Source organism: Apostichopus japonicus, chromosome 1 (genome assembly GCF_037975245.1).
Source record: "Apostichopus japonicus isolate 1M-3 chromosome 1, ASM3797524v1, whole genome shotgun sequence".
Taxonomy (NCBI): domain Eukaryota; kingdom Metazoa; phylum Echinodermata; class Holothuroidea; order Aspidochirotida; family Stichopodidae; genus Apostichopus; species Apostichopus japonicus.
The window spans coordinates 1,723,999-1,739,091 of record NC_092561.1 but is presented as its reverse complement, the minus strand read 5'-3'; the positions used below and the strand labels follow the sequence as shown (position 1 = coordinate 1,739,091).

The 15,093-nt window shown below is 37.0% G+C and overlaps 2 protein-coding genes across 2 annotated transcripts in view; one reads left to right on the top strand and one right to left on the bottom strand.

Annotated features, from left to right (window-relative positions):
* The first annotated feature begins 1,275 nt into the window (after window positions 1–1,275).
* LOC139976125 (sulfotransferase 1C2-like) lies at window positions 1,276–14,995 on the top strand. Its single transcript, XM_071984602.1, has 7 exons — window positions 1,276–1,369; window positions 4,183–4,344; window positions 6,658–6,779; window positions 8,419–8,659; window positions 9,012–9,112; window positions 10,135–10,321; window positions 11,922–14,995. Exons 1-7 carry the CDS (start codon window positions 1,354–1,356, stop codon window positions 12,035–12,037), a joined length of 945 nt encoding a protein of 314 aa, XP_071840703.1. The 5' UTR covers window positions 1,276–1,353; the 3' UTR covers window positions 12,038–14,995.
* Window positions 13,199–15,093, bottom strand: part of LOC139976056 (aldo-keto reductase 1B-like) — a 20,461-nt gene continuing 18,566 nt past the window's right edge. Inside the window, exon 10 of the mRNA XM_071984503.1 lies at window positions 13,199–14,893. Within this exon, the coding sequence (XP_071840604.1) occupies window positions 14,863–14,893 (31 nt within the window). The 3' untranslated portion in view covers window positions 13,199–14,862. The remainder of the gene's footprint in view (window positions 14,894–15,093) is intronic.

Below are 15,093 nucleotides of genomic sequence, written 5' to 3'. Positions count from 1 at the left end.
TCTTTCAAACCGTCTCCTCTAACATTTTTTTCATAGTCTGTTTATTACGCCATTAAAATGAAAACACGTGGTATACAAGTTATTGTTGAGGGTACCATTATGATATGTTACTTCCCGTCACACCTACATACAAACCATACAAGCGTATAGGAAAATTAAAAGTAAAAACTTACTTAAAATTCGACTCTTCATTGCTCTATGTATACCACAATGCAAGATAAAATGTATTTAAAGCAACAACAATGATAAAAGTGTTGATTCTCACATAAGTTAGAAATCAAATTAATGGTCATACACGTTTGAATGAGTCAACACCTTTTTGGTTTCCAGAAAGGGAAAACTATGGAGTCACTCTTACCGACCTTGCATAATTGTGAGGGGACCACGGATTGCAAAGTCGGCAATGACTGCAACGCGCATCGCAAAGTCGGTGATAACTATACTATTGGATTCGTCCAATATGGCAGCATCCTAAATCGTTGTACTCAAAGCCCAAGCCAAAGTGAATTAATCAGGTCGTACATCCGGCGTCATATGCATGCTAACATTTTGCACTACTGCACTCATTACCTCTTGGGAAACATTTCAAACTGTACTTTTGACACCCTTCTTACATTCAAACTGAAGCCATTTTATTGTCCATATGGACACTATAGTATACACTTCTTGGGAAACTTCGAGGACCTACAAAAAAGTAGTATACCTTTGAATAATTTCAGCAATTTATTAGTGAGCGAAAAATTGGTTCATCTTCTTTGTATGTATGTGGGGGGGGGGGGCAAATATTTGGGAACCAAGGCTCTCTGCCCTACCCTTGGGCTACGCCACTGCTTCAGACAATTAGATTAGTCTCAGTGATTCTCGTTCCTGTTTATATGATAACTTATAAATAAATATAGCGCCCAGAAAAGGTTAAAATATAGTGTACTTTTTTGCTGATAATTTTAAAGTATTAATCGTCTCAGTATGCAGAAATATTTAATAGGAATTGATATACATTATGAAAATGATATTACAATTAAAAGTTCATTTTCATTTTTTTTTTCTATATTTGGTTTTGTACTTTTTATTACCGTATAAAGTACCACATGGCAAGATGCGTGTAAATTAAATTGTTACTAGAATTCCCTGGTATTTGCATACAATTGCAGTCACTAAACTTAATATTATTATCAATATTCTTGTCTTATTGGGAATATTGCCGGTAGTTCATATGTTGTTTTACATAACCTACCATATGGTGACCATTAAAAGTTTTTTTTTTGTATTATTCACTTTAAGACATAAAAAAAGATAAGCACATACGATAACATTTAGAATTTTCCATCGGAGAGACCAACGACAGCTGCGAAAATGGAAGTAAATTCAGGTAAATTATCATATTTTGTAAAGTTGAAACAAAGTTGAATAGTTTTCTTCTGTTTATGGAAGTAAATTCAGGTAAATTATCATATTTTGTAAAGTTGAAACAATGTTGAATACTTTTCTTCCGTTTATGGAAGTAAATTCAGGTAAATTATCATATTTTGTAAAGTTGAAACAAAGTTGAATACTTTTCTTCCGTTTATGGAAGTAAATTCAGGTAAATTATCATATTTTGTAAAGTTGAAACAATGTTGAATACTTTTCTTCCGTTTATGGAAGTAAATTCAGGTAAATTATCATATTTTGTAAAGTTGAAACAATGTTGACTTATTTTCTACTGTTTATGATGTATAGCATATAAATGTAATAACAATATATGTAAAATATAAAAATACATTTTTATATATATATATATATAGATAGATAGTTTAGTAGAAAAAAAAAGGATCAGGAGGGACACTCAAGTCCCCATCAAAGACCCTATAGGAGAGGGAAAAAAACTGAAGACTCACACACTCAGACCTGATTACAATACTTAAAGTGCTTGTCCAAAGCATTCTTAAACCCATTGACACTACTTGCAAGTACAACTTTCTCAGGCAAACCGACGCGTTCCACTCATTGACAACCCTATAAGAAAAAAGTTATGCCGAATATGTGGATACTCTCATATCGCCACACTATAGGACTAACGCAGTTCGTTGGTCATTATGTGGATACTCTCATATCGCCACATAAGGACTATAACGCAGTTCGTTGGTCCTTATATGGATATACTCATATCGCCACATAAGGACTATAACGCGGTTCATTGGTCTTTATGTGGGTACTCGAATCGTCACATAAAGACTAACGAACTATTTAGTCCTTATGTGGATACTCGAATCGCCACATAAGGACTAACGATCTGTGTTAGTCCTTATGTGGCGACATGCGAGATCCCCACCATATGGACTTATGAATATTGTCGGTATTGGCGGTCATTATGTTGCAGTGATAGGATCGCATGATAAGTAGAATGTTCTTGGTCATTATGTGGAGATGCTATTGGTGCCACATAAGGACTTAAATTGTTCTTGGTCATTATGTGGCGATAACTTTGTATTCACATAATGACTTAGGTTTACTTAATTTTGTAATGCATATTTGTCGGTATTGGCGTTCCATACAAGTATTCTTTTTAAGCACAGTGATATTCATTGTGCTGCTCGTGTCGTTAACTCTGAACTATATTCTGTACAGTGTATCTAACTGGTTTAAAGCAAATAAGTTGTCTTTAAATGTAAGCAAATCAAATTTTATTATATTTATATATCGTCCTGTTCAGCGAGAGGTTGATACAGTTAACGTATACTTATTGATAATGGTGATATTACTCTTGTTGAAAAAGTTAAATTTTTAGTTATTCATCTTGACTCAAATCTCACATGGAAGTATCATATTAACAGTCTATCAGTTCTAATATATCTGAAAGATTATTGGAATACTTCATAAAATTCGCTATTTGTGTACCATCGCATACACTTAAAACACTGTAGGATTCCTACATTAATTCAGCTGTCTTACTGCAACATAATTTGGGGAAACCCCCTATCCATCTAACATTAATCGCCTGTGTACTCTCCAGAAGAAAGCTATTAGACTGATGACAAATTCTAGTTATCTTGCCCAGAGTAAACCATATTTTCTAACTTAAAGTTTTCTAACTTTGTAAAGGGAGACTGCTTGTAAAAGCTATGCTTCTTCAGTCCTCCTCCACCTCCATCATTGTATCTATATATTATGTGGAAATAAATCAAACTCAACTCAAACATATATATATATATATATATATATATATATATATATATATATATATATATATATATATATATATATATATAAATATATATATATATATATATATATATATATATATATATATATATATATATATATATATATATATATATATATATATATATGAAAACGTAATGAGAAGGAAAATCCAGAACAGTGAAAAAACTTTCAGCCTCCACCGGGATTCGAACCCGGGCCTCCCGCTTTGTACGCGGACACCCTAACCAACTAGGCTATGGACGCTGATTGTATATTGTATGTCCAGAGGTTCGAAACCGGTAAGGAAGGTCGTAATTTTACTGTAGGCGTTTGACACCTGTATCGAACAATACTAGTTCTGTTTTTGGTGACATATTTTGCCTTACTCTAGAGATCAAAATGATGCTAACCAACTCGAAAATCATTTGTGATTCCTAAAGCCGGATCTCGAAAGAGATACTTTGAACAGACTTTATGTTAATGAATGGAGGTAAACGACAAAGGCAAATGAATATTGGCAAATGAATATAAATTCATTTGCCTTTGTCGTTTACCTCCATTCATTAATATATATATATATATATATATATATATATATATATATATATATATATAGAAAGATAGATGTTAGACATATATATATATCTATATATATGTTTCATATATGTTATACATCTATATATATATATATATGTTTATATAAATATATATACACATATCTATATATATATGTTTTATATATGTTATATATAATATAATTGTATATATACTGCACAGTAGGATATTTTTTTTATATTCTGTCTGCTATGGTGGGGGGGGGGGGGGAGGGGGTAGTATGTGCAACGAACAAACAATATTCTTAATGTTCAAGGGAGTCTGTGGCGAGTGAATAGCACAAGACGTTTCTGTAACGAAGAACATTGGCAACATTGCAGCTCGCCAATGTTGCGTAATTTACAAAGATAAAATTGTGTTATATTCCTTCTTCTTTGCTATCAGGTTCAAAACTTATCTCCAAGTCGCATGTCCATAAACCGCAACTGGCCCTAGACGAGAAGAGGGGCATGATACCAACTATATTGGCCGATTCGTATTTGAAAGATATTTCAAACTTCAAAGTTCGGAATGATGACATTTTCGTGGTCTCATATCCCAAATCTGGTAAATTGATGCATTTCCATTCTACGAATGCTCCGTGCTGTCAAAATTTCTCTTGTTATTTTGTTGGTTTGTTAACCCCGAAAATATTGTTGGTTTGATAAGGTATAGTTTATCTATAAGAAAGATAGAATTTGAAAGGCATAGGAGAAAAGAGAGATAGAATTACACAAAGGTGAGAACTTTGATCTTGACAGATAAAATGCAAATAAATATAAATAGATATTGATAAGATGATCAGATAGATAATTGATTGAGGAGATTATTAAGAAAGGTTAAGAAGAAAACTTGTGGAATGGAAAGTCCCGGAGAGAGCAAGGAATACCTACGCAATAATGATGCAAAGAGAACTGACAAAAAATATATATTATGAAGGCAAAAACATAATAATAATAAAATAAAAATATAAAAAAAGACCCCGAATCACCCCACCCCCCACCCAGCCCAACTTATCGTTAACTCACAACACTACCAACCGCGCATAAATGAACTATGGTGTTGATTGAAATAAACTCCATGTACTGCCTTCATTCCCCACTTTCGTCCTATTTTTAATTGTTCCCGATCAGGGATGAAAGTAGATGATTGGTACAAAACTTCGTGTTATTTTACCCTCACCTAGTAGTAGTAGTAGTAGTAAGTTGAGTCTCGTCTATCCGACATGCTCAGTGATTAACCTCCGCCACGTATCACGATCTTGTGCAAGGCTTATTGCTTCCTCGAAATTGTTAATGTTATCGTCCTTAAATTGCGACTTTATTTTTCCAAGCAAGGTTGTCACAGGCCTTCCTACTGGTTTAGCAGTATGTCTCAGTGCTTCTCTTAAAGCAACCTTTGCTGGAGCGCAGGCGCGGCGGAACGTAAAAATTATTGGGGGGGGGGGGGGGGCTAATGTGTGGAGACTATCTAAGCGGAGCGCCACCATCGGTTGGCGCGGAGCGTACAAGAAAATTTTGGGTTTTTTCAAAACCCCAGATGGCCGGAAACGGCACTTCCCGAGTGTATGCTGCGAATACCTAGCCCTTAAATATGGGTCTCAAGCCTGCAATTTCTCAGATTGCACGTAAAAGTCTGTAAAAACATTGTAATTTGTATATTCGATGGTGTTTTAAGAGAGTACCTATTACTCGTAGTGTACTCGCAAAGACGTTTTTGAGTGTAGTAAGGGCAGTGGCGGAGCTAGGGGTATTGGTCAGGGGGGGGGGGCAAGAATGGTCTGTAGGGGCGCTTTCGGCACTATCTAAGCGGAGCACCACCACAGGTTGGCGCGGAGCGTACAGAAAATTTCTGAGTAAAGATACTCCCTAGACTGCAGGAAATGACCCTTTCCGGGCCTTGCTAATTTGCAGATAAACGGAGAATAAATAGGTGTCGTTGCCATTTTGTCGGAAAATTACACCAACAGAATATGACAAATGTCAATAGGTATATGAGAGCGCAATAAAATAGTCAATAATCGCGAATAAGTAAAAAGTAGTGAAAAGCTGAAAAGGGCGCCAGCAGTCCATTTGAGTCCGTCAGGGGGGGGGGGCATCTGCCCCCTGACTGTATATATGAACGCTCCGCCACTAAGTAAGGGGATGTTGGAGAACTGGCTCAAATAAGGCAAGTCATTGGCCTAAGACGAAGTTGTGTTACGCTTACCGGTACTCACACTCACTGCTTCCACTTTTCACGGGGCGTGAAGACGCGGTTGGGGTGACAATGTGGTCTATAGCCAGGGGACGGGCCGAGGGTCCCCTAGCAATTACTAAAATTATTACACCTATATAGTATACGTGTGCATCGGACAGATCGACAAGTATGCATTGAAAAATGGGCAGATGCACGTTTCGGAGCCTTGGTAAATATTGGGGAGGCTTATCATGCATTTGCCCCCTCAACTTTTTCATTGGGGGGCTGAGCCCCCCCAAGTACCCCCGGTTCCGCCGCCACTGCTGGAGCGTCCGTCCTCCTGGAGTCTTGCTACATGACCGAAAAATCTCAATCTTCTATGTGCGACTATGGATGACCAAGGTGTTTGGTTGGTTCATTGTAGAGCTCATCGTTTGATAACCAATTGTTATTGGTCCATCTAATGTTGAAAATATTACGAAGTAGTCTCCTTTGAAAAGTGTCAAATTTGCGATCAAGATCCTGCGTTGTGCCCCACAGTTCGCAATTTTATAAAAAAAAAAAAACTCTTTAATATAGCCTCGAAAATCCTAAGCTTAATGTTTCGGCTTATGTTCACCTGATCCAATATAAACTGACAGTGCATGGTATAATTATATTATTGTCAACCTGTTTGTTTATTGTGTGGCTTCCTCTGCAAAGGTACGAATTGGATTCTTTACACATTGCACCTTCTGAATCAACTGCAAAAGAATGAGAAAGTCATCCAACAAATGTCACCGGTTCCTTATATGGAATTCCCAGAAGGATATGACGTTGCCAAGGTAACGTATTATGACGTACTGTACCATGTACTACAATTTTACCACTATGCATCGTGTATATTGACTGTAATCACAATATTTATGCATAGTAATTACACAACATCATATATGACGTTGTCAGGGTAACGTATAATGACGCTAGTACTACCATGGACGTACTACAATTTTACCACCATGCATGCATCGTGTTTATTGGCTGTAATCACAATATTTATGCAAAGCAATACACAACATCGTATATGACGTTGCCAGGGTAACGTATAATGACGCTAGTACTACCATGGACGTACTACAATTTTACCACCGTGCTTCGTGTTTATTGGCTGTAATCACAATATTTATGCAAAGCAATACACAACATCATATATGACGTTGTCAGGGTAACGTATAATGACGCTAGTACTACCATGGACGTACTACAATTTTACCACCATGCATGCATCGTGTTTATTGGCTGAAATCACAATACTTATGCATAGTAATTACACAACATAATATATGACGTTGTCAGGGTAACGTATAATGACGCTAGTACTACCATGGACGTACTACAATTGTACCACCATGCATGCATCGTGTTTATTGGCTGTGATCACAATATTTATGCAAAGCAATACACAACATCATCACCATCCATCAGCATCATCGCCATCACTATGTTATAGCCTTCATTAACATTGACATCGTTATCATTATCAACATTATGTGGTAATAATTGTGGTTGTAAAAGGAACTGGATGTTAAATTCAAAACATTCGTCATCGTCATCGTAACCGTCATCGTCAGCATCGCCAATATCTTCGTCATCGTTAGTATCGCCATCATCGGCAATGTCTTCGTCATCTTCATCGTCAGCATCACCACTCTTCGCCATTAACATCTTCATCGTTATTATATGGTAATAATCGTATTTGTAATGTGACTCGATGTAAAATGAAGCTCGTCACCGTCATCATATCGTAATCGCCATCGTCACCGTAATCGTCTAATCTTCGTTATTGTCATTAAAATTGACATCGTCATCATCATATATGGGAACAATTGTTACTGTTTGAGTAATTGGATTTAAAATTTAACTCCTCACTATCATCATCATCGTCGTGTTCGTTGTCATCGTCATCGTCACCATCCTCAACATCATCATCATCGTCATCGTCGTCGTCGTCGTCGTCGTCGTCATCATCATCATCATCACCACCACCACCACCACCATCATCATCATCATCATCATCATCACCACCACCACCACCACCACCACCACCACCACCACCACCATCATCATCATCATCATCATCATCATCATCACCACCACCACCACCACCACCACCACCACCACCACCACCATCATCATCATCATCATCATCATCATCATCATCATCATCACCACCACCACCACCACCACCATCATCATCATCATCATCATCATCATCATCATCACCACCACCACCACCACCACCACCACCACCACCACCACCATCATCATCATCATCATCATCATCATCATCATCATCATCATCATCATCATCATCATCATCATCATCATCATCATCATCATCATCATCATCATCATCACATAGAATTAAAATAGTAATTGAGAAATAAATTAGATGTAAACTTAAATTGTTTTAATTTGTTCAAGGCCGCAAGTACACCAGGACAGTATGTAAGGGCTAATGACATGCCCTCGCCCCGTGTCTTGATGTCGCACCTTCAACTGGAATTGTTACCGCGCGAACTTCGTGCAAGGAAAGGAAAGCTGATCTACATAGCGAGAAACCCGAAAGATGTCGCTGTCTCCTTTTACCATTTTGCCTCGTTGACAACTAATCTTCCAGGCTACAGTTGGCCTGAATACTTCACCAAATACTGCCAAGGGAAAAGTAAGTAACCTTTCCTCGTTCGATGTTAACAAAGGCTCCCAGCCGGGGCGGATCGACCTACCGGCCGCACCCCCCCCCCTCTGACTACTTAACCGGAACTAATCTTGGGATTATCCACAAACTTATATTTTCAGTTGCAAGTTAAAAATGCTACATTAAAAGCTAATACAACATAACACAATGCAACGCCCACCGATCCAATGTATAAGCAACTGCCTTTTAATCGTCTTTAATGGGAATGGGAGGGTGTTGGCCGACGCCAGGAAGAGGGGGGGGGGGGTGGGGGGAGTGCGAGTCAAAATAGTACTTGCTAGGAAATAATTCATGTTATGTTCTTTTATACAATTAATAGCTCATCGTGGCTTATGGTTTGACCATGTCCTCGCATTCTGGGAATTTGCTCAGGGTAACGAGGACACTGTTCTCTTCTTAAAATATGAAGATATGATTTTGGTAAGTACAAAGACATTTTTGTTTTATAGATTAACTAGACACTGTTAGCTGCGACAAATTTTGTTGAAGCTAATTTTTTTTTTTTTGAATTCTAAATTCAATTGCTAAATACATGCAACTGGATCATGCTACTGCAGGTTTTTAAAACTGTAGTGAAGTTACAACTGTCGATAATGAGAAGCTATCCAAATAGGGTGGCCACTGACGAAGAAATGTATAGACACATCGACCACTCGTATATAGGGATGAACATGGTGACATACTCTTATTAGAGTCTATAACAGTCCGCCCAAAAGTTCTCCTTCAGGAAAAGTGCCAAAATGCAGTTGGAGATCATCGATTTTGATATGTTATTATCAGGATCTGGTTTTTGTGACTTGCATTTTTAAGAGCATAAATGGAAGTACATGTGGTGCAAAATATTAGCTCAATTGAGGCAATTTTAGACCCCTTTAGGCCTCACAGGGACAGCGTTCGAAAAATGTTTACTACTGAGTGAAGAGGTTTGTTTACAATTGACGAAAAACTTCAGGCTCTGATAGCAAACATTATACATAGTCATAATACGTAAAATTGATGGTGCCATGAATGGCCAACTTGTCAGCTATCCAGTGATGGGTATAGCGTTTAGCTTGTGAGAACTTCTATCTAGACTTAGAGACCAGATTACTTTTGTGATTCAGTGTGTAAGTCTATGGGGATTTTAATGATGGTATGCTACCTCATGAGACGACACATATATGGTCGATGTCATCGTGCTTGTTGAAAACAGGTTATTCATGATGTTACCATAGTTTACCAATGGTAAATTTAACTTCAATCTAACGTGATTGAAAAGTTACCTTTATCAGGTCGATTTAGGAAAGCTAAGAAATCATTAAATTTACTTCAATTTTGTCATATTTTTTAGCACGAGTCATATGAAATTATGAAGTTGATGAAACTGATATACGGCTACTGCTATTACTTTAAAGACAATGAACAAAATCATAAAATACTTTTTTTTTCTTGATTATTTTAAGAACCCTACCAGTACAGTGACAATCATTGCAGAATTTCTTGGATATTCGCTCACCGAAGACAATATTGCTTTTGTTGTTAATCAAACCTCGTTTGAAAATATGAAAACGGCATGCGTGCCTTTGAATGCTGGACCTACCAAGACGAAAAATAATAATAATAAGAATAAGCCATCATTCATGAGAAAAGGTGAGTTTCTTTACCCGAGTCTCTTAACATGGATATGTTAGTTAACATGAAAAACTAAAAAGCGTTTTTTTTCTTCTATTAAAAGTGAAATTACTTCAGATATTGTTGGCTCAATGATATATACCGTGATATATTGGAAAATATGTTTGACCTTGACCCCCCCCCCCCAACCCCGCCAAAACAAAAATTGGTAGTTTATAAAGCGGCAAATTCATTTAACCAGGTGCAGATCCAGGGGGTGTTGTTGCCCAACCCCCGCCCCCCCCCCCCATTTTCCTTAACTTCCCAAAAAGCCAAACCTAGTTATTAATACACAATCTTGCCTGCAGATCTAATAATAGGCCAAATTGATAGTGCTATTATGCCCAGCATGCACTATTGACGTCTAAACGTTAATGGGTTTCCTTCTGGGGCGGGGGAACAATTCAAAGAACTCAGGGCCACAACCCCTCCTTTAATGTCCGTGGGTGTTCAGCATAGCACGTGACGCAGTCAAGAAAAGTTTGTTTGCTAAGAAGTATTTTGCAATGACAATTATGATGTAATTATAAATCTCTGTGGGAATTTGAACCTTTATGCTAAACCACACCCACCTAACACTCACCCGCTTTGGATACAGCATATTATTACATCATTGTTACCTGGTTAACAAAATATCTTTGCTGTTCTCAAATTGATTATGAACTCCCAGTCATTTTCTCTTGTTTCTTTATCTATTTAAAGCATTTCTGCTTGGTGTGATTCAGTCATATCATAACTATATATCTGTTTAGGTATCACACCACAATTAACTGCTCCCATTGACTTGACGAAGTGGAAACAATTAATACTAGTAGACATACTATTTAACTTTACTCTCATATGGTAGTACAAAATGTATGTCATAATGCAAAGCAATGGGATGTTCTCACCCTACAAAAGTAGCCTAAGCTTCCAGAACGCAGAAAAGACTCGGAAAAATCCCATCCAAGCTGGACACGTAAACCAAACAACTTGTGGTCCACCAGACTAGTAAAAAAAATCGATGCTTGTTCTAAATGTTTCGCACCACAATTAATTACTCCCATTGACTTACACACTAAACTCGTCACTTTCCAAGGTCGCTAGAGCATAGATAGAAGTTTTCAACTGACATGTCCTACCCACCATATATATAGCTGATGGCTTGAGCTATCATAATACATTCAACTTTTGCCACCATAACCGTTTAGATTTTGAGCTCAAAGTTTATCATAGTGTTCCCAACCCATCTGCCAGCTGTCGCTGCAGAAATCGTCTTGCTTCACCAAAGATTTTCTTCAACATTCAAGCATCAAAAAGAATGGTGATGACTCAAAAAATGCCAATAAAAATCAATACAGTTGGTGACTTTAGCCGGGCTATTTTCCGACAACGATTGACCTCTCAGGGCGGACGTGAACTACTCTAACTGTGGTGTGATACCTATAATGTTATCCTATGCAAGCCATTGGCAAAACTCTCGAAGTGGACAGAGTGTTCAATTATACTAGATTAATGAACTTAGCACACCAACGATAGAGATAACTGAACTCATACTTGAAACTTTTGCTCATGTTTTGGCTTTGTTTTCAATGTACAGGAAAGATAGGTGATTGGAGAAATAAATTTACAGTCGCTCAAAACGAATTCTTTGATGCCATTTACGAAGGGAAGATGAAGAATACTGGATTACACTTTGACTTCGGCGACCAGTAGATGTTTCAATAGCTATAAACCTAGAAACCAGCTAGAAACCACACCAATAACCAAGGACTGTCATTTTGTATATATAGTTAGCTTTGTTATAAACTCGACTCTAGAGTCTTAAATAGAAAGATAAACTCTATCGTTGGAAATCTCCTTCCAATGAATTCCCAAAATAAATAATATATTAATAAATTAAAAGAAGGGAGAAAAGGAAAAATCACGTGATTTGTTCAAATGCAAAAACAAACCAACTAGTTTATGGAAGAATATATTGTTCATTACATTTCGGAAATGCTAATTAAATAGTTTTCAATTCGCAGAATTTAATATAATTGTTGTACAAATCGCATGATTTTTCCTTTGCTTCCTTCTTTTAATATAACGTTATGAATCATTACATTTTATATATATATATATTTCTGGTGTGCTATTCTTTATTTATTTACAATATATATATATATATATATCTATATATAACAGTTGAAATCTTATTTAGACAGTTACATTGTGCAGTTACTAGTTGTGGCATACTGCCACCTTCTACACCCTCCACAATAATATGTTTACTTTATGTGAACTTACTAGATCATTATTAATACTTATTTTATGGATTGGCAACAGAAAATGCATGCAAATAACTTACGTACTCAGGTAGACAATACATGGAAAGTTAGCGTCATTGTAAGTTTCCATCAAATATAAGTCTTGTTTCAATCACCTTCTTTCACCATTCTGCAGTACAATTCAATTTGTTAGTGTAAAAATCAATTACTGTAATTTCTTTGATACTTAAAGGTATGCTGTATTAAGCCCCAAATATGCTAGATATTTCAGATATGGTCAAAATTCTTAAACTGTTTGTAATGACAACCTTCGAGGAAATTTTCCTAACTGGGAGGTTCAGTCATTGTGTGTTCCTTAACAATGTCTGAGAACAATTTGGAGAGTAAAGTCGTCCAGGAAAGTACCGTTTGAAAACTTCTAGCTATTATAGCTATAATTGGGGGCCTATACTGACTACCTTTAACTTAAGCTTAGATACAGTATATGTTACATAATTAAATTAATAGTAACTTTCTAAGTACCAGGTAAGGGATTAGTCTGTAGATCTTCTGGTAGCGACTTGCGAAGACGTGAGATCCTTGCGAGACGAGTTTGGATAAATGTTTCTTCTGTTCAAACCGATGCTGGTGAACCACATTGATCAGCGTGTTCAACTATAGTCGTTGAATATATGAATAGGCGTAGTAGTGTCTACTTACAGTAACAGTGGACAGCGGTAGAAATGATGCTTAGTGTTGTGTGGCCGGCTAGCTCAGTCAGGAATTCACGTTGGGTAAATGGTCATAAGGCTATAGAATAACAGAACATAGTCAAACAATGTTCCCTCGGCAGCTCAGATCAGAGAGAGAGACATTCCCGTAAAATAAGAAGAAGACAATACTTTTCTTGATTCCTCTGATGATTCTTTATTTGATTCATATATTTGATATATATGTACTACGTCATCAAGGAAGGGTGTGATTGGTCAGCAGGTAAACTAATGAATAATCAACATGTGCATGCAAGGTGATGACTTCACTGCTAAACCTAACCAATGGGAGCTATTATCTTTAATTACGTGGGCTGCTAAACACGTGCCAAGATACAAGTGTCTTAAGATAGTAATAGTACTTCACGCGTCATTGTAAACTTGACCTATTTTGACATAAATGTAGGCTTGTAACAGACAGCTAAAACAATATAATACATTAGAAATTGGCGTCAGAAAACACTCGTCCTTCTGGAGAGCTGAGAAGTAAACAAGTAGTTAAAAGAAGCCGTATGTTTGTATGTATTTTAGATCCTCCTGCAAGCAGGAACTCGCGAAGAAGCCATCATTGGCTTATCAAAGCCGCAAGCTGACCGAAGTCAGTCTCTTAGATTCATATTTTAACGTCGACGCGCAATCCGAGGGACCTGGAGGTTAAAGGAGCAGGCTAGACGTACTATTACATGACATTTGGATGAACAACTACAATGTTAGCTAGTCCTTTATAGTATAATATTATGATAACGGAGCTAACAGGCTACCTATACAGAGCTTCTGAGCACAGGAAAAGCAAGGAGACAGTCTTCTGGTGGTGATGGTAATCTCTCTCGCTTACGTGAAGATTTTCTTGAAGCATTGTTACCAGTTCACCTTTGTTCTGGATGTTTCTGTCATACTTTCGTTGAAGGATTTATAAAAATTAGAAACACACGTTATGGATATTTCTTGCATATTCGCGGAAGTTATTCACTATTTTACTGTAGTAATAGTTGTAGAAACTTCGGGCTCATGACAAAATAATACACAACATTTTACTATATCATGACACTTATCACCATAAAATAAAATCCTATCACAGAGTTTGAATTTTATTCCCAAGTATTTCCCGCGGTATAGGGTTATGACTGTTTGTGGAAGGGTCAGAGGCGTATGGATTTTATCAAACCCAATGCTTCCCATACCCTTGTGCACGCCACTGTCCTGGCGACTTCAACTGCAGCGTTTACAGATATTTCTTGTTCTCTTGAAACAATTAGTAAAAAACATCACAAGTCCGAGAGGAATTCAATTCAATTATATTATTAGGCTTAAATAATCCTAATCTGAGAAATGTAGACCTAACAGAGAATGGGAGAGAAAGATATTATTCTATTGTTTCTTCAATTTTGCTGTATTACTCTTACGTTCATGGTTGTAAGACCACACTGAGTTGGTGTCTCAACTTTCATATGACAATGTGAAGATGTGGGACAAAGTTCGCAAGATTCTAGAGGGCTTTTTTGCACCAGTCCAAAGTTCCAGCTCAAAACGGATAATGTTCATGAGATTCGAAACTGAAAAAAAAGAAGTAGAAGAAAAGGGAGTAGCTGGAATTCTGGATCGATTGTCTTCCAGCTATGGTCATATATTCAATAAAGGGAAATCATATCATTTTATCTTCTTTCTGTTTTGTTTCTTTAACGAGGCAAGCATGGTTGGTGTTCACGTGAGTGCATCATAAACCTGTACAGATTTAGTTCATTTGATATTTATT

What these genes read in the sequence shown, in the direction of transcription:
- LOC139976125 (XM_071984602.1), top strand. An exon ending in GGTCTCATATCCCAAATCTG is followed by an intron (nt 4,345 to 6,657) that starts GTAAATTGATGC and finishes TCCTCTGCAAAG; the next exon opens with GTACGAATTGGATTCTTTAC. An exon ending in GCCATCATTCATGAGAAAAG is followed by an intron (nt 10,322 to 11,921) that starts GTGAGTTTCTTT and finishes TTCAATGTACAG; the next exon opens with GAAAGATAGGTGATTGGAGA.